Genomic DNA, 20,839 nt, shown 5'->3' with positions numbered 1-20,839 from the left:
AAGGAAAAGAATTCTTTAAGTGCTGTACTTAGGAGGGATCTCTTTTAATTGTACTGTCACTTGTTAAGATTCAATTCAACCAGCACTGTAGTCCTGGTCTTTCTTCCTCCCTCAAACAGAACATATTTTCCTCATTTTAAGTTAGGTATGGCACTTACCTCCATTTGAGAGATTGGATAGCAAACCTGCTCTATTTATATGTGTTTTTTAAAATTAATATTGACAGGATATATGGATTTCTCTGTTCCTGAAAATAGTCTTTGAGGAGGTTTGCTAAGTGTGCTTTCAGTTCTGAGGGAATCTTTTCATTGCTGGTGCTGAGGGAGGATATTACTCAGATTTATCTACATTCAACCTTCTCAAGCATTTGCTGGAAAACTGAGAGCTTTAAACAGCACATAATTATTGCATATATATATGTATATATATATATAGACACACACACACATACTGACAGTCTTTATGCATACCTGTTTCAAAAAAAGCAGTTTTGGTTACTGTTTTGGTAGTTCTAGCAGTATCAACTCCAGGTAGCTTAAATGTTAAACTTCATGTCAGATGATGAATTTCTGAGAAGTATCTGGAAGACCTTGCTAATATTCTACTATGAAAATTTGTAGATTTTATGTATATTGTGATATTTTCATTGTAGCACTGTTTTCTTGGGGGTAATGGTTCCACAGATGTACTGATTATGTACTATAGCATGTCTATGATTTTGCACTGCTAGAAGTTTTTAAAATATTTAAAGATATTTCACTTAAATGTGTACATGGTTTTAACAGCCATTTATTTCCTTTCCTTATGCATGACCAGAAACTCATCACAGTTTAGTGCTCCCACTGTGTAAGTAGAAAACTTACACACTGTGTAGAAAAGGAAAACTTTGATTTTGATCTGGCAGAAAGGAAGTCAGGTCAATATCTTTTTGGTTTTTTGATGCCTAAGACAATGAAGAATTTACTTTTTAAAAATTATTTAGAAATTGCAAGTTGTGCCAAATCTAAGTAATAGGTTTTTTTAAGGTGTCAGCTAGGAGTCCACAGTTAGTACAGATTTAAAGAACTGCAGAGTGGAGGTTAAACCAACACTTTGTTTAAGCAGCTTCCTCTGGCACTGTTTTGAACATCAGTCATACAGTGATAAACCAAAGCAACTGGAATGGATTGTGGTTAATATTGCTGTCAGCCTGACGAACACTCCTGACAAATGCCAGGAGTGCACTGCCAGTCTGTTACCCTGCTTTGACTCAATGTTTATTCCTTAAGAGGTGACTATGGTTTGGAATGAGTATTACATATTATATTTATAGGGTTATATATTTTATTTATACAACAGGCACAGTTTCCCACCTGAATGTGTAGCTTTTTCTGCATTACTTATGTATTCTTTTCCTTGTTCAGTAGAAGCAATAAATCGCATTGTATTTCTGAACTTGGATAAGGAAAGAAAATAGAGTCAAAATACATGGCAAATACTGAGATATGGAAGCGTGATTTTATACTCTCAAAAGTTTGTTACAAGATCTTGCTGTATGCAAGCAGCTGTTGATAATTTTCCTTTCATCAGGCGTAACATTTGTGTAAGAACATAAACTGACACTACTGGAAGAAGAAATTTATGCTACTCTTAAATCTTCTTTTCTCTGCAGTATAGCTACATGTGTACATAGTAATATTTTTATTCATATTTTTATCTATTCCATGCAGTATTTGCTAAATCATCATCAATTTTATAGAGGCTGTTATGCATGTAATGACTTATTTTCCAGTCAAGTGTACAAAAGCAACAAAAAGCTCTCACCTTAGTGAAGTGAGGTGTTTAATTGGTATGTGGGAGTCACTAATATAAAACACACCTTGACGGAAGAGAAGGAATAGATTATTTTTACTATGAAAAATTAAAGTAGTTTTGTTGTTCTGATGGTAACTTCGCTGTTGGGTTCTTCAGCATGCCAACCTGAATTCTGTTGCAGGGTGCCCATTTCAGGAGCACAAATGCACTGCATATAAAACTTGTGCTTCATATTTTCCCTTTTGCAGAAACAGATTTGAGATGGGCATGAAATTTGCTTAGTTATTTACCTCTTGGCAAAGAGATAGAAACTAAAAAATGTTTTGATGTGAACTTATTAGAGTTTTGCAAATTTTTAAAAGAAATCTTTTTGTCTAGAGAGGCATTAAATCCTGTACAGATATTCTGTGAATCAAGTGCTTTCGTGTAGGAAATGTAAATTAGATTTTATTCAGCTCATGCTGAATACACACAAAAGGAGTGCATTTAAAACCGATGAACTCACCAGTACTTGGTGTCCTTCTAAGCATAAAGCATGTTCAAAAATTGGACATTAAAGGAGGATGAGAAGAACAGTGTGAGAAATAACAAGAGTGAGTGCAATGGCAGTGACTTATTTTGATAGGCAATTACATGGAATTTAGGCACTAAAGCTTTTGATGTCTTGCACTGCTGGGCTCAGCACCTGTCCTGGCTGCCTTGTCACTGGTATTTCAGGTAGGAAATTTGTCATCTGTATCTGTGACAGAAGATACCACTTATTTTAAAAGTATTCCAAAGTCGGACAGGATATAGAAGGAAAGTACAAATATTCTCCCTTTCAGGGTGCTTCATGTGAATCCCTGCTTAAAACATGACATTACAGGAAGTAAAATATTTCAAACTTTGTATCGGAATCCATGGTACGCACAAGAAGGTCCATTAAATTTTCTCGAATTCTGGATAGCTAAGAAACACTGTTAGGGATATTAATGCCAGCCTGAGTGATATCTGGGATATCAGTGATATCTGAAAAGGAGACACATATTTCATTATTCATTTTTTTAGTCCAGTATAGATTTTAGTATTTTTAGGATAAAATATACTTCTCAGATCCTCTCCATTTTCAGATAACAACTTTTCATGCTTTTTTTGTGAAACACAAGTTGTTTCTTGGAGGAGAGGAGCACTTCATCCTCTCTAAAATGTAGGTTGACAGACCTAAATATTTGACAGAACCATGTTGGAAGAAACTTTTAGGAGAGGGGAAGCATACAAACAGGAAGTACTCAGAGTAGAACCTTGTGTTGGTTCCATTTAGGAAACCATAAAAGAGCAAAATCTATCTGGGACAATGAAGACCCTCTTTTCCTGATCTGGCTTCTTTGCATACACAGAGACTGGAAAAGGGAAGGTGGGAAGAGAATTTCAAAGACCATCTTTGAAGGAAGCTGTGCAAGATTATTAAGTTCACATCCCATGACAGTACTAGAATTTTAGGACTATTATGGGCTTTCTTTGTTCAGATTGAATAACAGTACAAATTAAAGTGTTGAGTAGTCTGTTATATTCCCTTGAAAGTTTTGGCTTAATAACGTCATTTTTTTCCCAGTTCTAAATGGGGAAAGTGATTTTGTGAAACTCTGGAATGACAGTGACACTCAGACAGATGCTATCGTGGATGAGCAATAAAATGGGTCGATTATCCTTTCTGACACCTGAGCCACTGTATTGTATCATTTCCAGAAGCACACTTGCCAAAATTGGGAGACAAAGCTGCAAAGGGCCCCATGGGTCTGTGGCTGATGTGCCACAGCCCTCTGTCCCTCTCTCCGTGCCCCCAGCCCGTGTGTGCAGCACCACGGTCAGGGACCCTCCCAGAGCCAGCCTCGTCTCCCCCAGCCTCGGCGCCTGGCGTTCAGCACCAGGGACAGGGACACCCCGAGACTATTCCGAGGGAAAACGCAGGAACGCAGCTGCTAGCAAGACGGATTTGTTTAAATCAAGTAGCTATTGGCTTGTTAAGCCCGACTTGGACATGATCCTTAGAGACATTCAACTGTTTGGATTTTAGTGTCAATTGCTTATTTCACTTTAAGGACGGAGATTGAGTTGATACGTTGGTTTGAGCTTCATGTGGCATCTGTCTCAGGACCTTTTTTCTAACAAACATGATTTCCACAGTGTTCTGTTTCTCCACAACTCCTGTGGAGACATGGTGAGGCTGGAATTTGACCCCAATGTATCTTTGAGAGGATTTATCAAAACATCCTTTTTGAAATCTTACTCTCAGTGCAGATAGATTTTTTTTAAAAAAATATTCTGGTAATTTATGTTGCTTGATGACAGTGTCATAACCATCTTTTATTAGCATCACCTTTGAGAGATTTTCTTGTCTTTAGTTGGTTATTCTCTGTGTCATACCACCTTCTCCAAAGAATATTACAAGTGGGTGATAAAATGCTTCTCGTTTCCATTCTTACTTTCTCTTCCATGTTCTCTTCCCACCAGAGGCTTATTTTCTAAAGTCAAAAGAAGCATCCTATTTGTACTGCAGATGCATATATCAGTTTCTAGGATCAATTAGCTGTCTTCAAGCAATCTTTTACATTTTTTAAAAATTATTTAGGTATTTGGGAAAAAGCCAAGTTTACATGATCAAAAAGAGTAATTTTAGTAATAAGCCTAATAATCTTAATCTTGATTTGCCTCAAGGAGGAGTATTGTTTGCAATGCAGTAATTCTCAAGGATAAGAAAAACTGTAGTTCAAAATTAACTGTGGATGTTCAGAATGGTATTCTAATTTTATATCTGCTGTTATTGTCCATCTTGCTCTTGTTTCAGTTTTAGGTGCCCTGGACATATGTCATCTTCCAATTGGAAGTGACCTGAAAGAGGTTCATAACCTTTTAAATGGTCACGAGAAACCATGGGGCACATGTCTGGTCGTAAGATCTATTAGAAATCAAAAGAAAGTAATTTCACACACATGTCTTGGGCCATAGACATTCTAAATGTGTGTTTTCTGTCTTCCTAATGTAAAGTGAAAATTATTCTCTTGATATAGTCTCTCTTCCTTTTTATATTCATACATTTGAACTCAGCAGATTATGGTTACACATCTGTGTAACCCAGATTTCTGAACAAGCAGGATGGTGGCTAAGTTAAAAATTGCACTCATATGGGAAATGAATATGGAATTTTTCTCACTTAACTGGAGCTGCCTAGAGCTGAGTTGGTCAAACTCCTAGGAGCAGGAGGCCTCTTGGGGTCAAACAACAATCCCGGCTTAAAAATACTGGTCAGAAAATGAGATAATGGTAAAATAATGATAATCTTTGTTTAAGGAATAATCTAAAGGTAGTTCTCAGGCCTGGGCTTTGATGCAGACATCAACTGATCTTTCTAAAATTCAAACATCAACAGACAAAAATGTAGATCAAATGAAGGAAACCAATATCAAAAAATACTAAGAAAAGATGGTATGATCCTAAAAGTTTGACATGAACAGTTTAATAAGATGAATTAAAATAATTTATATATTATATCAGCCAGTCACTTGAAGTTGCCTCAAAGTCATAAACAAAGGTTTGTTTCCCAAGTGGGTTGGTTGCTGACATTCCAAAAGTTTGTTTGGTACTTTATACTGTTCAGCATAGATGCTAATCTGAAAAAGAGTGTGAAAAGGGAGCTGGTAAAACTTTCTGACAATGCTCATCTGTGATGGTATTGAAGGTGATGGCTGACTAATCTGGAGATTTTATGAAACTGGGAATAAGATGATGGATGAATTCATCTTAGGAGCAGAGCAATGCATATGTGAAACAAGATACATTGATAGGCTCTTAGCTGACTATTTGTATTCAGGATTGTTATAGTCTGGAGTAGTTTTATGAAACAGTACAGATTACAATAGAAACCTCCTTATACATTCCCAAGTACCTCTTTCTAGCCTTCTGCTGCTCATTTTCTCAGGCATGGTACTTACATGTGATAGAGAATAATGTTTATTTTGTTTGCCCTGAGAGAAATCTGCAGCAAATGTCAATTCGTGTCAGCTTTTGGCTTGAGGTCCTGTGCTCTTAGTACAAATAAAAAGGATTATGTTTTGAGTTCTGATTGTCCTATGTGGATCTTGTGTTAGGTACAATGGCAGCTGTTTTCTGTGGCTTGCATGATATGTTGGCTAGGAACATGGTCTGTAAAAGGAAGGCAAACAGAAAATGTTTTCATCTCCTGCTATGACTCCAGTGTGTGTGGCTTCTCACTTAATCCTATTTCTCAAAATCCATAAAAGTATTGTTTGTTTGTGTTTTAAGCAAGGGAATAACAGTGCAGGGTTTTCTTTCACTTAACAAGTGGATGGAGAGTGCATGCAAATGTTATCTTTTAACTGGCAGGGTTATTTTCTGAGTAAGTCCATACCCTACTCACTGCCTGCAAGCAGCTGGATTTCCCTGTTTCCTTTCTCCCTAACCTCTTGAAGTATACAACACATAACAACTGTCCTCAGTTTGGCTTCCCAGCAATATTAAGGTGTAATACCTCAGGTGCAAAGTGTGTGACACATTCAGTTGTGGTGATTGTGAGTAAACCTTACTGTACTTCATTAGTGTGTCCTTAATTAGTTTGCAGTTCAGCAGCTACAGGTGCTTGTAACAGCATTTGATACTATTGTTGGTAATGTGAAGGCATGGAAATTTTTCTTTTAAATTCAAATTCCTCCGAGTTTTTAGGTGACCTGAGGTATATTCTGTCACTGACAGATTGCTAAAACATCACTAATGTTGCATAATAGGGTTTTTATTTTTCTTTTTTATGCTTAACATTAGCTTATGACCCATATTTTTTAACTGGGAACTTGGGGAGTCTTCTGTCTTTTGCACCATTAAGTATTATTTATACTAACGTGTTCAGACATTCTAGTTATTATACCATCTTTAGATCAGTTTTTCCTGACTGTTCCTGTGGTCTCAAAGGAATATGCGTGCTCTTAAAAACATCTGAAATATAAACAATATGTACAAATACTTCTAATGTGCATGCACATGACCTTTTTTTGCTTATCCTTCAGCCCTTATCAAATTCTCAGTTATGAGAATAGAAATTGGAGTATTTAAAAGTTTATAAAACAGAATGTGATGATGTGTTTATATCAAGATAGGCAGAGTACTCTCACTAATATTCTTAATTATTGCAGTTTTAACATTGTGTATACAAGTTCAACTAGAGAATTCCTTATTTAACTAAGTACATGAAATTCAAGTAGCTGCTCATGTTCTCAAGTGACTAAATTATAATTCATAATTAATAATAAAAAATAGCGTATCAGTTCAGAATTATTGTGTATCATTGAAATGCTTACTGAGGAAGAATAAAAAGGTTCTGTCAAGTTCTGTCACTTTGGATTCAGGTAAATTTTGATTTATCCAAATTTGTATATCCCCCTCCTAGCCTAGTCTTTGATGTAGGTTTTGGGAGGCATCTGCTGTGAAACCAGTGGGTTTTTTGTGAATGAATTGGTAAGGACTATTTTTATCCTTGCTAAATTGTTTTGATTTTTTAAATCTTACAGCTCAAGGACACTTTGGTTGATCAATGAGGGCAGCTCAAACAGTTCAGCAGATAATTGTGTTTGTTGTTTTCTTTGGGATATGGTTCTTTAATAAGTTTGAGTTAGATATTCATTAAAGGTAAGATGCCCTCTAAGAAGATGGGACCTAATTTTTAATGAAACTGGAGCCGGTTACCTGAGAGGAAAAATGGTGAGGTCTAGCAGTGAGTGAGACTAGGTTGAGAGAGGGGAATAGCATTTTTTGGCTGTTCTCAAACCCAAAAATGACAGATGAGAGAGTAATGATCTACACTATATGAGTTTATTCTCAGATATTTCCCAGCTGACCTAAGTGAATAAAGTTTGGGTTTAGTTAAACCATTGTATCTTGTTATGGTATCTCTGTTGGGGAAAAAGAAATTTTACTCAGTGATAAGGATGTCCTACTGACAATAAGTATTGACTAGTTCAGTCAATTTTGTGTTGGTGACACACAAAGTAACTAAGCAAGGTTTGAGTGCAGCAGAGTTTGCAGCAGTTGGCATATTTACGGAGAAAAACAACAATGAAATACTGAACACATTTCAGTTTTTTGAATGTTAAAGTACATTGATAAGTGGACAAGCAGAGAAATCTTAGGGGTGGAAGAAATGCCTTAAAATGGAAGACCTGAATAGCTCCACTTCTTATATTTATTAAAAAGTCTAGTTATAGTCTGCAAGTATCTTTAAATTCAGAATATACTGGGCAAGTAGAGACTTTGCAATATGTCAGAGAGAAGCTTAGTAAGATTATTTTGATAACACATCAGTAAATTCATAACCAAACTGGAATACATATATTTTTTAGAATGAGGGTAAGAGTTATCAGAAGAAAAAGCTTCCAAGAAAAGTAGCAGATTGTCCATGTACTCAGGAGTCAGATGCCTTTTTGGAAAGCAGCCTGGCCAAGTACAGCTTGTGCTGTAATCAAGTATAAATAGTTGGACTCAAAATCATAAAATGCAAAGGCATTTAACCTCTTGTCACACAAGCTCAAGGCTAAATGAGATGACCTAAGTGTCCCCTTGGTCCTTTAGGCCCAATATGAAAAATATCAGTAATGAAAACCAGATAGTCATCTTGAAAATAAGATGTGTGGGAAACAACATCATACTTGGCAAAGATGCTACCAAACATGATTCAGTAACACAAAAAACTGTATTCACTGGAATACAAATACCTGGTTATATGTGGGTAAGAAAACAGTGTAAGAAATCACAATGAAAAACACTTTTTCTTTTCTTTCCCCCTCTTTTTTTTTTGTTTTTTAATTTCTTTCCTTTTTTCATAATGAAGATGTGAAATATTTGGAGCAACACTAATTAAAATACAAAGGTGCATTAGATAGGAGTAAAAAGCACCTTTTATCTTCTTAAATGTAGAACTATAAATAGTCATATTGTAATTCTTTCTTTAGAAGACTTCAATCTGTTTATTTAAAATCATTAGTGTTTTTCCAAAATTTATATATTCTTTAACATGAGTGGCAGAGTCCAGCAGAGATTCTGCCTTCTCTAGAGGAGCAGTGAACATTCTGCTTTCTTCTCTGGGGTGCAATGAGGCCTCGAAGCAAAGGCAAGATGGGTCAGTGTTCCAATGCCTGGCACAGAGCAAGAGTAAGAGCTAACAAATAAAACTCTGCACTACTGTGTCTGAACATATTTGACAGAGTAGATGATAAGAGTCAGTATGTTTTCTCAATTATTTTTCAGCAAACCATTTTTCTTTGTTATGTTTCAAAGGAAGCAAGCAAGTTTGGTCCAAATACTGAGATCTACTATATTCAGTTCTTGGTAGAAATGTGAAATTATTTATTTTGAGGTATTTCTATATTTGAGGGTACTTGAAAAAATAATATCGAATTAGTTGTTTTGTATTGTTTTGTTAAAAATGGCTTTTAACTTTCATGATTGTAGCACATATTGTTACAACAACCACTTAGGGACAAAAAACAGGTCATCACACCTTGGAAAAAGTGAAAACAAAAGCTACTTTACAAAATCCAATTCTTGCCCCAGTTTGGATCCTCTTTTTAAATGGACACTGACTTGAAAACCATACACATCATTCATTTTTCAATATGATTTGAAAACTTTGCAGCCATCAGTGATTTGGTTCTTCATTTTTACTCCTGTAATCTCTTATTTTTGCTCATTGGAATTTTTCTCTCTACTTTTCATTTTTCCCTCTCGATCTAAATAAGCATTTTTTATTGGTGAACTAATATCTGATTTTCCTCTGGGAAAAGAGGTGCTGCAAATAAGATATGTTCTGGAATTTGAGGATTTCAGCTCATCCTTCCTTAAGAAGGTATAGTGAAACTGTGTTGATAAGTGTAAATTTGTGGTTTCACAGCTACATCTAGCACAGCTTAGTTTAGAGCTCTTCTTTTCCCCTTGGCATTTGTCCACAGGGGAGGGACTACAGTGTGTAATCATGACTCCCTGTTAATTTTGCGATATGAAATAACTGAGAATATTCAAATTATTTCTTTTCTTTCTTCTTCTTTATTCTGTAGTTAACTCTGCCCAGTGCAGTGTAACACAGTAGAATCACCTCATCCTTAGAAGCAGTTGTCAGAAAAATATGGGCCTGCCTGGTAGAATGTATTAGCCCAATACATTGTCTCCATTTTATTATGAAGCTGCTGGGGAAGCTGTGATATACAGCACTGTCATTACAGATCTATTGTTAGAAGGGCTCTACAGTCTTCTGTGCACTGCCATTAATTTATAGCAGTAAACAATATGTAGCCCTCCAACTGCAGCAAAGCAGAATCTTTTAATGAGGTGGATGTTATTACCACAATAAATCAGTGTATTCGTGTAATGTATAATTCAATGTGTGTATTCCCACTGTAACTTCTCTGAGTAAGCTGATAGTGTATCATTGTCAGTGCACAGCTCCACAGTCCTTTTTTTTTTCTTTTTTTTCTTTTCCCCTAAGCTTTTTTCATTTGGGGACTTTTTTTTTTTTTTTTTTTTTTTTTTTTGCTTGCAAATAAATGTGACATGTCTTGATAGTTGTCCTGTTGCAGGCTTCAGAAGCCAACTGTAACAATAACAGCTAAAATCAATACTGTGGGTTCTGGCTATATAGATCTCTGCATGATACCTTTTCTTTATTTTTTGAAAAGAGAACGGAATCAATTCTAATTTGGTTTAGCTTTATATTAAAGGAATGTAATTCTATAACTATTGATTTGGGCTGTACTCATTTGGAGAGTAATAATAGAGGCAGATCAAGAGAATACATAAAATGTTACAGAACCATACAGCACAACATTGTTCCTATTTTTAATTTGTATAATTTGTCTACAAATTACCTTCTTTTTTCTTTTCCTCCCTCAAGCATATCTGAGCCTTGAGAGAAAACCAGTATAGATGGAGATTCCAAAATGGTTCTTGTCACAAAGAGACTTCTTGGAGTCAGTTTCATACTTCCCTGGAATAAATTTGCTAAATCAGATAAAAATCCTTTTATACAGGAAAAACTTCTTTTCAAGGGTTATATTTCAAATTAGTGAACTGCAAAGATAGTAATTAACCTAAAATGTTTTTCTTTATCCTACTGCAATGTGAAAGGTGCTCTAAGTAAAAAATGTGTGATTAGATTTTAGGTCATTCAAAGACCTAATCTGTCCTAGAAGAGAAAATACTTTGAAGCTTATATGCCAAATTTCACGTGAGCTGCAAAGAAGAATTATTTGAATAATCATAATCTCAATAGCAGAAAGAGTTTTTCACTTTAACTCTGCTTGAATTAAAGTTGAGCTTACTGATACTTTTGTTCAAGGACTTTTAGTTTTTCCTCACATGTAGTGTATTCTTAAGTATATTTATTCTTGAAGAAGAGAGAGAAGGAAATATTGTTTCATGTTTATTCTTTGCTTGTATTTGAATGCACTCATTGTCCATACAGATGAACATAACTTACACATACTGTGTGCTCAATCTGTATACAAAATTGTATTGCATACATATTTTGCTCATATATTCAAAGATATTTTAGAACTCTTAGAGCATCTTACATGTGAAATAGCTGAATTCACTTTTGGGTTTCTCAGTGATTTGTGTGACTTATATTCATGTTTTTTCAAATCATTTATACAAAAGTCTGCTTAGGAAATGCATAGCTGTAGATAACAAAATCCTATGTTTCCTACTTTTAAATAAATCTCTGGGTGTTTATATTCTAGGTAAGCAATGAGCAAAGAATAATAGTATTGGTTAAAATATGATAGACATTTTTTGTCATGCATATGTTGTTTCTTTTATATCGATGTTTTATATAAAAATTCTGATCTTTCATTTGTCTATTTCAAAGGTTAAAATTCTGTGAATTAAGTAAAACTTGGCTTGAGGTGGCAAATAGAAAGCATAGAAACAAGAAAAGTAATATCAGAATTCCAAGCCCACTGTTAATATTCTGCCACCCCATCAATCACTACTTTTTTCTCCAAAAAAATGTCCAAAAAATGTTCTGCAATGTTGCTTACTGTTTGCTTAATAGTGTATCCAACATGCACACATATCCACAGGCACCCAAGTTAAACAACACTTTGTCCCAGACATTCCACTGTGAATTGGATGGAATCAGTGACTTGAATCAGCAGTAAATGGAGCCTGTAGCAATGCAGAGGAGATTTTTCCAAGCAGCCGTGTGTGTGTGCATGGAATCCTGCTTCCAAGTACACAGATCTCCTCAGGTGCTTACAAGAACCAACATCTGCTTTTGCAAAGCACCAAACTCACTCTTCTCCATGTATGGCAATAATTCTGGTTACAAGAAAGAGCAAGGCGAGTATGATGTGATAGTATTCACATTAATCTTATTTGCTTAATGAGTTTATTTTTGTCAATCTTGCAGCCTATTGGAGCTTTGAACCCAAAGAGAGCAGCGTTCTTTGCTGAGAGATACGAATCATGGGAAGACGACCAGGTCCCAAAATTTCATTATGGCACTCATTATTCAACAGCAAGTTTTGCACTCACGTGGTTGTTAAGGATTGTAAGTATATCTTTTAAAAATACTTTTCCTTTAAATGAAAATGAAAGCAACAAAAATCTAAACTAATACTGAAGGGTATATAAGAGTACTGAAATTTTCTAGTAATTGCAATCGATAGCATAGGAGAAATATGCTCCAAAGTTCAAGCAGAAAGTTTCAGTTTTTCTGGTACAGCCTTTTCAAATCAGTAAAGGTTTTTCTGCTTAAAAATTGCTTTTTAGTGTACATACTTCTTTAAGCATGGTTAACTTCCCTTCCTTGCATATTTTCTTACTGAACCAAGTACCAAGCACCAAGCATTTGTGGTTCTTAATTAATATATTTAATTTTGCCCTCCTAATGAGTGAATGGATTTCTGATGATCATGAAGTTCTGTGATTTTAATTATTAATTAAAAAAAATGTGCTACAATTTATAGGAGTAACTTTGAGCTACTACATATTGATAATATATTGGTTAAACAATGTATTTTTCAATAAAATTGAAAGGTGATTTATCTCCTAGGAAGTAATTTCTTTGGGAAAGCATTAGCAGCACATCATTAATTAAAGCCTGTTAGAATGTACAAGCGTACATAAATCCTTGAAGTAATTTACAGTGCTTAGCTAATTTCAAGCAATTATCCACTAATATGTGCTTAAGTGTTCTCTAACTAAGAGGAGGCTTTTAAATCTTCCAAACATTTTTCTAAATCATAAATTATATATAAAACAATAACAGTCCTGAAGCTGTCAGTATTGAATGCTATCTTTTAGATTAACAGATCACCTCGAACAAAGCAAAACATGTTATTTTTGTTACATGCTAGTTTAATAAATATCTAAGGCATCTGAGCTTGTTCATGTTGTTGAAAGCAATTTGTGTCATAACCAACACACACTGTAGCTTCTACTTCAGCCTTTGAGTTTTTTTTTTTGGTTTATTTGCTTTTCTTTATCTGAATATATATATGCATGGAGTAAGATTAAAAAGCATTTTATTGAACTAACAAGGATCAGTTTGTATTTCTCATTCTTAAATAATAGAATTAACTGTTGCTATTAATCAAGTGTCTGTCAGAAAAATGGCATCATTTGCAACCAGAACCCAAAAGAATTATAAATTCCTTGTTTTACCCTGAAATTTCTGAAGAGATGCATTGTTTTTTTTTAATTAATCTTTTTATATGTATTTAGGAACCCTTCACAACACTTTTCCTAAATCTGCAAGGTGGGAAGTTTGATCATGCAGATAGGACTTTTTCGTCTATTGCAAGAGCATGGCGCAACAGTCAGCGTGACACTTCTGACATCAAGGTAAAACATTTCCTGAAGGGTGTTAAGATATATTTTATATTGCCTCTGCCTTTATTGTAGCTGGGAGTGTAGGATGGAAGGAAGAAGTCTGGGAGCCACCCCACTATTTGAAAAAAGATGCAAGGGAGATGACACATGGTTTTATTTTCATGAGAATAGTTCAGTGAATTCTTTTCTAAAACTATAGCAAACATTTTTAGCCCTGAGAAATATGTAGCCCTGAAATATTTTGAACTGGGGAGGGAAACAAAGAAGACAAAGATGCTAGCAGTGGTGGGAAAGATCAAATCCAAGAAGGTATATTAATATCAGAGTTGGATTTTTTTAATGGAAGGAAGGATGGATGAGTGTAATTTGGAGAAAATCAGGGTCTAGCTCAAGGATGTCATGCAACCAGCAAAAGACCTAAGTGACATGAAATCATTTACTCATATTTATGGTGAGCAGACAATTTAGGAAAGGGTTGGTTTGCAAATTACTGGAATGAAAAAATTATCAACTAGTAGTGTTGAAAAAGGGATGTCTTTCTTGCATCTGTGAGAATCAAAGGCAATCAGTGACTAGTGGAATTAATTCCACTTAGAAAAAGATATAATGTCTATATGAAATTGGGAAAGAAGAGTTTAGAAATAACAAACACACTAGATTTTTTTTCAAATTTAATTGGTCATTATAGGCTTAATTTCCTTGTAACCCACTCTATTGGCAGATTTCAGAGTGCATTTTGGGGTTTTTTTTTTTGAGAAATGGAGAAGGAGACAGATAACAGTAGCAAACAAATAAAGTATTTAATATGAAAAAAAAAAAAGGAGCCAAGAAATTATGAGGTGAGTTTAACTACAATTCACAGAAAAATACTTAGGCAAATAAACAGACGGTGTTTAAGTGCCAGGAAGATAGCTTGGAGACAAGCAAATGAAACACATGTTTATCAAGAAGAGATTATGTCAAAGCAATCACAGTTTCTGATGAGAAAAGGTAACAGACCTTATGAACAGAGAAGAAGCAGATGATGATCTTAGTTTTTTACATTGTCTTATGAGTGAGCTGGGATTACTTTGTCTAAAAGAATCCACTGTATTTGGAGAATAGCTACTAGCAGTTCATTATTAAAATTGAATGATGTACTGAGCAGAATTCTTCTCAATAATACCAGGTTAGGCCTCAATTTCCATTGCTATTAGATTGGGAGGTACTGGAAGTGTAGTGAAATGGATAGCGCTTCTTGCAGAAGGGAAAATCTATTTTAGAAAGGTGTTAGTTGAAGTTTATTAGGGAAAAGTAATAATTGTAATTTTCATGCAGGTTCTCATACAGTTATAAGACAAGGAACAATTTACTGGGAAAAACAAAAAAAGGTTTGGGTTTCTTGTACATCACCAGTGCATGTGAATTAGCAGTATTGTAGTATAACAATAGTGAGTAACATTTCATGGAAGATACATCAACAGGAAATAATGTAACTTTCAAAAGGTATGACAGAAATCTTCACTTTTGCCCAGCTTTAATTTGGTCTGAGCTGGAATACACCCACAGTTGTAGGCTAGTTGGAGAGAATTCACACTGGAACAATGATAAGAATGCAAGGGTCTTGAATAGAATACAGGGAAAGAGTGAGTAGCTATGCTTATTTTTCTTCTAAAGCAGAGCAGATTGAGGAGGAGCTTGTGTCCTTCTATTACATGGAAACTGCTGTAAGAAAAAAAGGAAAAAATCTCTACTGCCCATGCTAGATAGGATAGGAATTAATGGTCTTAAATACCAGGAAGATTTTGGTTAGAATCAAAGTAACCTTCCTAACAAAAAAATAAAAGCAATGAGTATTTCCCTGGCAATCAGTGTAGGAAGAGTTTTTTCAGAAATGCTTGGATGACTTTTGGAAATCATATATGTGCAAGCTGGTAGTGCCTTTAGAGGCATCCCTACTGTAAGGGATGATCTCTTGGAGTTGCTTACAGCTTCCTGAGACTGTGAATTGCTGTGAATTACATGATACTGCTGTGAAGCATCTGAGTGAGAATTAAGATTGACTACAGGAGTCTATTAGTGAGATTGGATGAGCAACCAGGAAAGGGGATGAGATTGAGATTTCCATAGGATATGTTTAAATAATTAGAAAGGAAAATGTTTGAATGTTTCCATCTTCACTGGAAATACCTGTATGCCCCATATTTCATTACAGCTGTGAAAACCAAGTTTCCTGATACTTGGTGCTCTACATTGCAAGTGTTTGTGATATACATGGCTAAATGCAGAGTATAGGTTTTACATGCAGAATTGCAACATTTTAGCTTGAATGTGTTTAGTTGACTCATGCGTGGAAGAGCCTGAACAAATTGGAACACTTTAATTGTGCTCCTGTAGTTATCAGCAAGTAGGGGACACAAAGGAAAAAGAAGGGTTCGTTCCTCTTCCAGCTGAAAAAATTGTGACACTTAAACCATTGAGCTGATTACAAGAAATTACTTCTCCTTGAATCTCTTGTGGAAAGAATGAATGCAGTTACTGATGCTACTGTCCTAAGATTATTGTTAGTCTTAGCTGGAAGCACTCTATGTTACAGAAAGGACTAACAAGAGCTGGCTTTGGAAAGAACTCTTGTTGGCTGGTATAACTTCAGCAGAAAAAGCTGAAGCATATGTGTTGTCATAACCAATCTGTGTTCATATCCTGGGAAAGCCTCAGATCGATGATCAAAGCATGCAACCAGTGCTCATCTGTAGAATAACCTTTGCTTGAACTTCACAAATTTTGATTTCAAGAGGTGATTTGTGGCATAAAATTCAATTTCCTTGTTCTCCCTATCCATTTATTTGAGCAATGAAAATTAAAAATCTTTTGGAAGTTTACTAGTGTTCTCACTACCACTCTGGCATTATTTACTAATTAGCTCAGGACTGGTGCCTTTAAATGATTAGCTGTATGTTTTCAAGTGAAATATTCTGCATTGAAGAATGCTGAATGTAGTTCAATTTATGAGAGTACCACTTGGTACTTTTAAAGTACTATGTAGGCATAACCATTAACTCAGTTACTTATTCATTTACATTATTGGTGCTAGCAATCCTGGTTAGCTTTGTTAATACCCCAGAAAAAGCAAGCCTGTATAGCCTGGCAGTATTTCCCTGCACTTATTCAGAAGCACTTGTTCCTTCTGGTTTGTCAGCTAACCTGTTGTAAGAGCAGGACAGACTCCATTACCATGTCTTCCCAGTCTGATGGTGAACTATTATTAATAACTGCTCTTGGAATATGGATTTCCAGCTTGGCTACTCCCACATTATTGTAAGCCAATCTCATCTCCATTCTCTAGTTTGTTTGTAGGAATGTCATGGGAGACTGGGGCAGTCTCAGAGGTCTTTCTCAAAAGTAAAGCAGCACCTTGCCACCTTTTCTTTCACCATCCACTACTGCAGCTTCCTTTTCAGAAGAAAATTAGATTGGTTTAATTCAACTGATTTTTTTTCACAATTTTTCACCAAGCTACAGTCACTAGTATAGAGCTGTGTATTGTTCATGGCTTTTCCTCTGCTGCTTTGTATTTATTTCTTTTTCTTGTGCTTTGAGTTGCTTTTGGTGAATTTGATTAGTTTTGTTCAAAAAGAGATGCTAGGAAATCATAATATTAAATAAAACATTAGTAAACTCCAATTACACTGTTTTAGATTGTTCCACCATAAAATGGACACTAATTTGTGAAATCTTGTGATTTGACACACAGCTGGCAGCTATTGCAAGGCTGGGGGAATGCTACTGAATATCTGAATTTGTATCTCATACAGGTGTGTTTGGCAAATTATGATCCTCATAGTGTAAAACAGATGACTTTAGGTACAGAAATACTGTTTCAGCAAGCTTATTGTAAAATTCATTAGCATAACATAATTTTAGACAGTTTCTCTTTAATTCAAGCTTCATGTTTAGAGTCTCAAAAGTTACTGAATAAAGTTGCTGTGAAACTGGCAACATGGCCTTTCTATATAAGAAATTTCATGTCATAGTAGTCACAAAAAGAGCAATGACCAGCAAAATTCATAAGCAAGTACCTAGAAATTCAGATTTTTAATCACAAACTCCATGTCTTGTGCAGTAAAATGTTTAACATACTTAGGATGCAGATATTTGGTTTTCATAAAAAATTTGGTTTTGTGTAAAATTGTGCTAACAGGGAAAATACTTCCCTGAGTTGAAAAAAAAGGAAGAAAATATATTCCACATTCGGTCAGAACTGTGCATGGTAATTTGTGGGAACTACAGTAGTTAAAAATACAGCCATCTGGATGTGTATATCAGAAAGTGTGATGAAAAAAAATGTAATTTGAGTTAATTTAATAGATTAGTATATATTTCTTGAATGCCATTTAAGTTCCTAACAGAAGAAATTAAGTGTGGTAATATGAATAAAAGTCTAGACTTCCAATATGCATTTTTATTATTTTGCTTGACAGGTTATATATAGGCTTAATATTGCTTAACATGATTGTGAAATAATTTAGTTTGAAAATTTGGTATCTTATAAATGTTTTAATAGGATTAGGGATCTGTCATTTTTTCTAGATATCTTTGGAGATCATATAACACTGCTTGAAAATGCATCAGTCATTTTCTAAACAAAAGAAAAAAAATTAATTGCATTAATGAATTAATTTTTTTTGGCATTAATATTTTTTTGCATGGTGGTCTATATGAAAATAAGTTACCACTGTTAAACTGACATCCTGTTGATACTGCATTTTTGTAAAAAATATTTTTAGTGAATTTTCCTTAGGAATCACTGTTTTCATGTGCTATAGGGCAATTTTTGTTAGAGAAAAATTGTACTTTAGTAAGTACTGAATGTTAGGTTTATGTTGATATTGTCTGTGAACTCCTTCTTCAGTTGTAGCGAAAAGCTTGGCAAAAACAACTGAAGTATTGCTTACCATAAGGATATATCTTGTCTCTTCCTTGTAGAAATGGTGAATTCAAACAAGGAAGTTTCAGGAAATAATTTCCAAACACAAATCCTAAAACAAGAGCTTCAACAAATCATAGAGATGTTTTGTCTTTTTCTGTGAAATTTGAACAAAAGAAATGTGGGGCAGTTGTACCATTTCTGTACATATGCTGAGTGTGGAAAATTTCAGAAGGCACTCAGCAGAGTTAGAAAAAGTAGGGAGGGAACCAAAATTTTTAGTTGGAAGGGAAGACCTCCAGAAGGAAGAAATCTAAACAGACTAGAATCTTTTATCTTGCAAGAAGAGGTCCCTGATGTGATGAATGAGATGAATCATGTAGTTCTATAGTACCTGGAAGGGTGCATAGAAGAGCAAATAAGGAACTGAAATATACTGGGTTCCACAAAATGGCCATTGGGACCATCCACTGGAACTGCCAGGAAGCAGTTTTAGAACAGCCAAAGGAAAACCTGTGCAGACAAAACTACAGACCCCACACTTAATGATTTTACAAATCAGAAGCATGGATTAGTTCAGAACCATTTAGCTGTAAGAAGCTGACAGAATATCCATGCAGAGGCTGTATCTGCCCTGTGTTAGTCCAGTCCTTGTCACTGTTCTGGGTGATATTAAAGGATCCTTCATTCTGGCCTCTCATGTGTGGTCCTGCATCTTCATGTGATGTTTGTGTGAAAACATTTACTAACTCATTCCTCCTGCCATGCAAAAGAAGCAAAAAGTGCATTCATTATTTTTTTTTAACATTTTCGTGTGTCCAGGAAATTCTGTTATTTCTGGAGTTGCACATGTGGGTCAGCATCTGCTGTCTTAGTGTCAGTCTGTTCATGTGATTTGAAGATTTTAAGAATAAAGAAGACTCCACAAATACAGTTGAGGAGGACTCTTAAGGACTGCAGTTGCCAAATACGTGAAGAATATTTGTTAACTTGATAAAAATTAATATTTTGTGATCAGGTGTTTTTGCTGGTTTTAGGAAAAACTTTTCCTTAAACTAATGTTATAATTTTCACTCTTATAAAGGCATTAAAAATGGGCTCTCATTTCCAATGGCCACATGCATCTGTTTGCACTCCCTTTTTCTGTAGGTAAATGTTAGCACATGGCCAAGAGAAAAAAATCACATAACAAAGAAACTGCTTTTGTAGAAATGTATCATAATGGTGACAGTGAAAAACTTTCTGAAAACTCATTTCTGGAGTAATGAAAAGCTTTATGAAAAGTTTCTGATAGTTAAACTAGTAGAAATTACAGGTAATTTTGAAGTTTCCAGCATATTGTTTCTGTGTAACCTAATGAAAACAATGTGTTCTAGAAAGCTAAATGTTTTCTGATCTTGGAAGAAACTAATGAATAGCTGTACAGATACATATTTAAAGGAGAAATAAAAGCATTGGCAACATATGTAATGAGCTTGTATTTTAAGTGTTCAGAAACAGGGTATGGTTTCATATTTGGGGTGTGTTCTGCTATCAAATTAATAGTCCTATGTGTCTGCTTTTATTTTGCTGATTTCTGTGATGATAAAAACTGTAGCAACCTCAGTGTTACTTTTTTTTTTTTTAACAAACTTTATTTTTTACATAGTTTATCCTTGCTACATTCTTGTTCTTATGCAGTAAAATAGTTTCAAATCTCTTTTTTATCAACTACTTGTCGAGCATTTGGTACAGAAGCATGTTTTTTACCCTAGTTAATTAGGGGGACTGTAAACAAAAAGATGTAGGATTCAAAGCCAAGCAGTGTTTCACACAAGGATGGAGGTGATAATAGCTTAATTCCTGCTTGATCTTTCCTGTCTTTGCCCTGGCTACTTTGGCTTGACCTTGCCCGCAATCTGATGACCTCCTCCTTGCACAGCCATTTGGAAAGCTGCTCATGCCATAGCTGGCCCTGAGGGGCTCTCTTGGAGACCACTGAGCTGTTGACCCATGTCAGGACTGCGTTTCAGATCTGATCTGCTGATCTTCTGGCTGGCTACATCCTCCACCCCTGGTAGATAAAGCTGCTGAGGCAGTCTGATTTTTTTTCCCTACTTCTCAAGTGGCCTGCAGCTTGCACTTGCTGTATGAAAGACCGATTTTACGCCACTCATTTGCTATGAAATACACTTCCTGAAGCAATTGCGTATATCGATCCTTTCTTTACAAAGAAAGTAAATTCTCTAATTTAGTGGCTCAATGTTTCTAAATCCGTCAGATTGCCAGGTT

At 35.2% G+C, this 20,839-nt stretch overlaps 1 protein-coding gene across 2 annotated transcripts in view; it reads left to right on the top strand.

The window, feature by feature from the left end:
• The window catches only part of LRBA (LPS responsive beige-like anchor protein), a 363,130-nt gene that overhangs the window by 250,069 nt on the left and 92,222 nt on the right, over positions 1-20,839 (top strand). For both annotated transcript variants that reach the window (XM_021541470.3, XM_077783018.1), the window contains 2 exons: positions 12,239-12,379; positions 13,555-13,674. In XM_021541470.3, the coding sequence (XP_021397145.2) occupies positions 12,239-12,379; positions 13,555-13,674 (261 nt within the window). The remainder of the gene's footprint in view (positions 1-12,238; positions 12,380-13,554; positions 13,675-20,839) is intronic.

The sequence above is a fragment of the Lonchura striata genome, chromosome 4, assembly GCF_046129695.1.
Source record: "Lonchura striata isolate bLonStr1 chromosome 4, bLonStr1.mat, whole genome shotgun sequence".
In the NCBI taxonomy this organism is placed as follows: Eukaryota; Metazoa; Chordata; class Aves; order Passeriformes; family Estrildidae; genus Lonchura; species Lonchura striata.
Note: the sequence above shows the minus strand (reverse complement) of the source record. Positions and strands in the feature narration are given on the sequence as shown.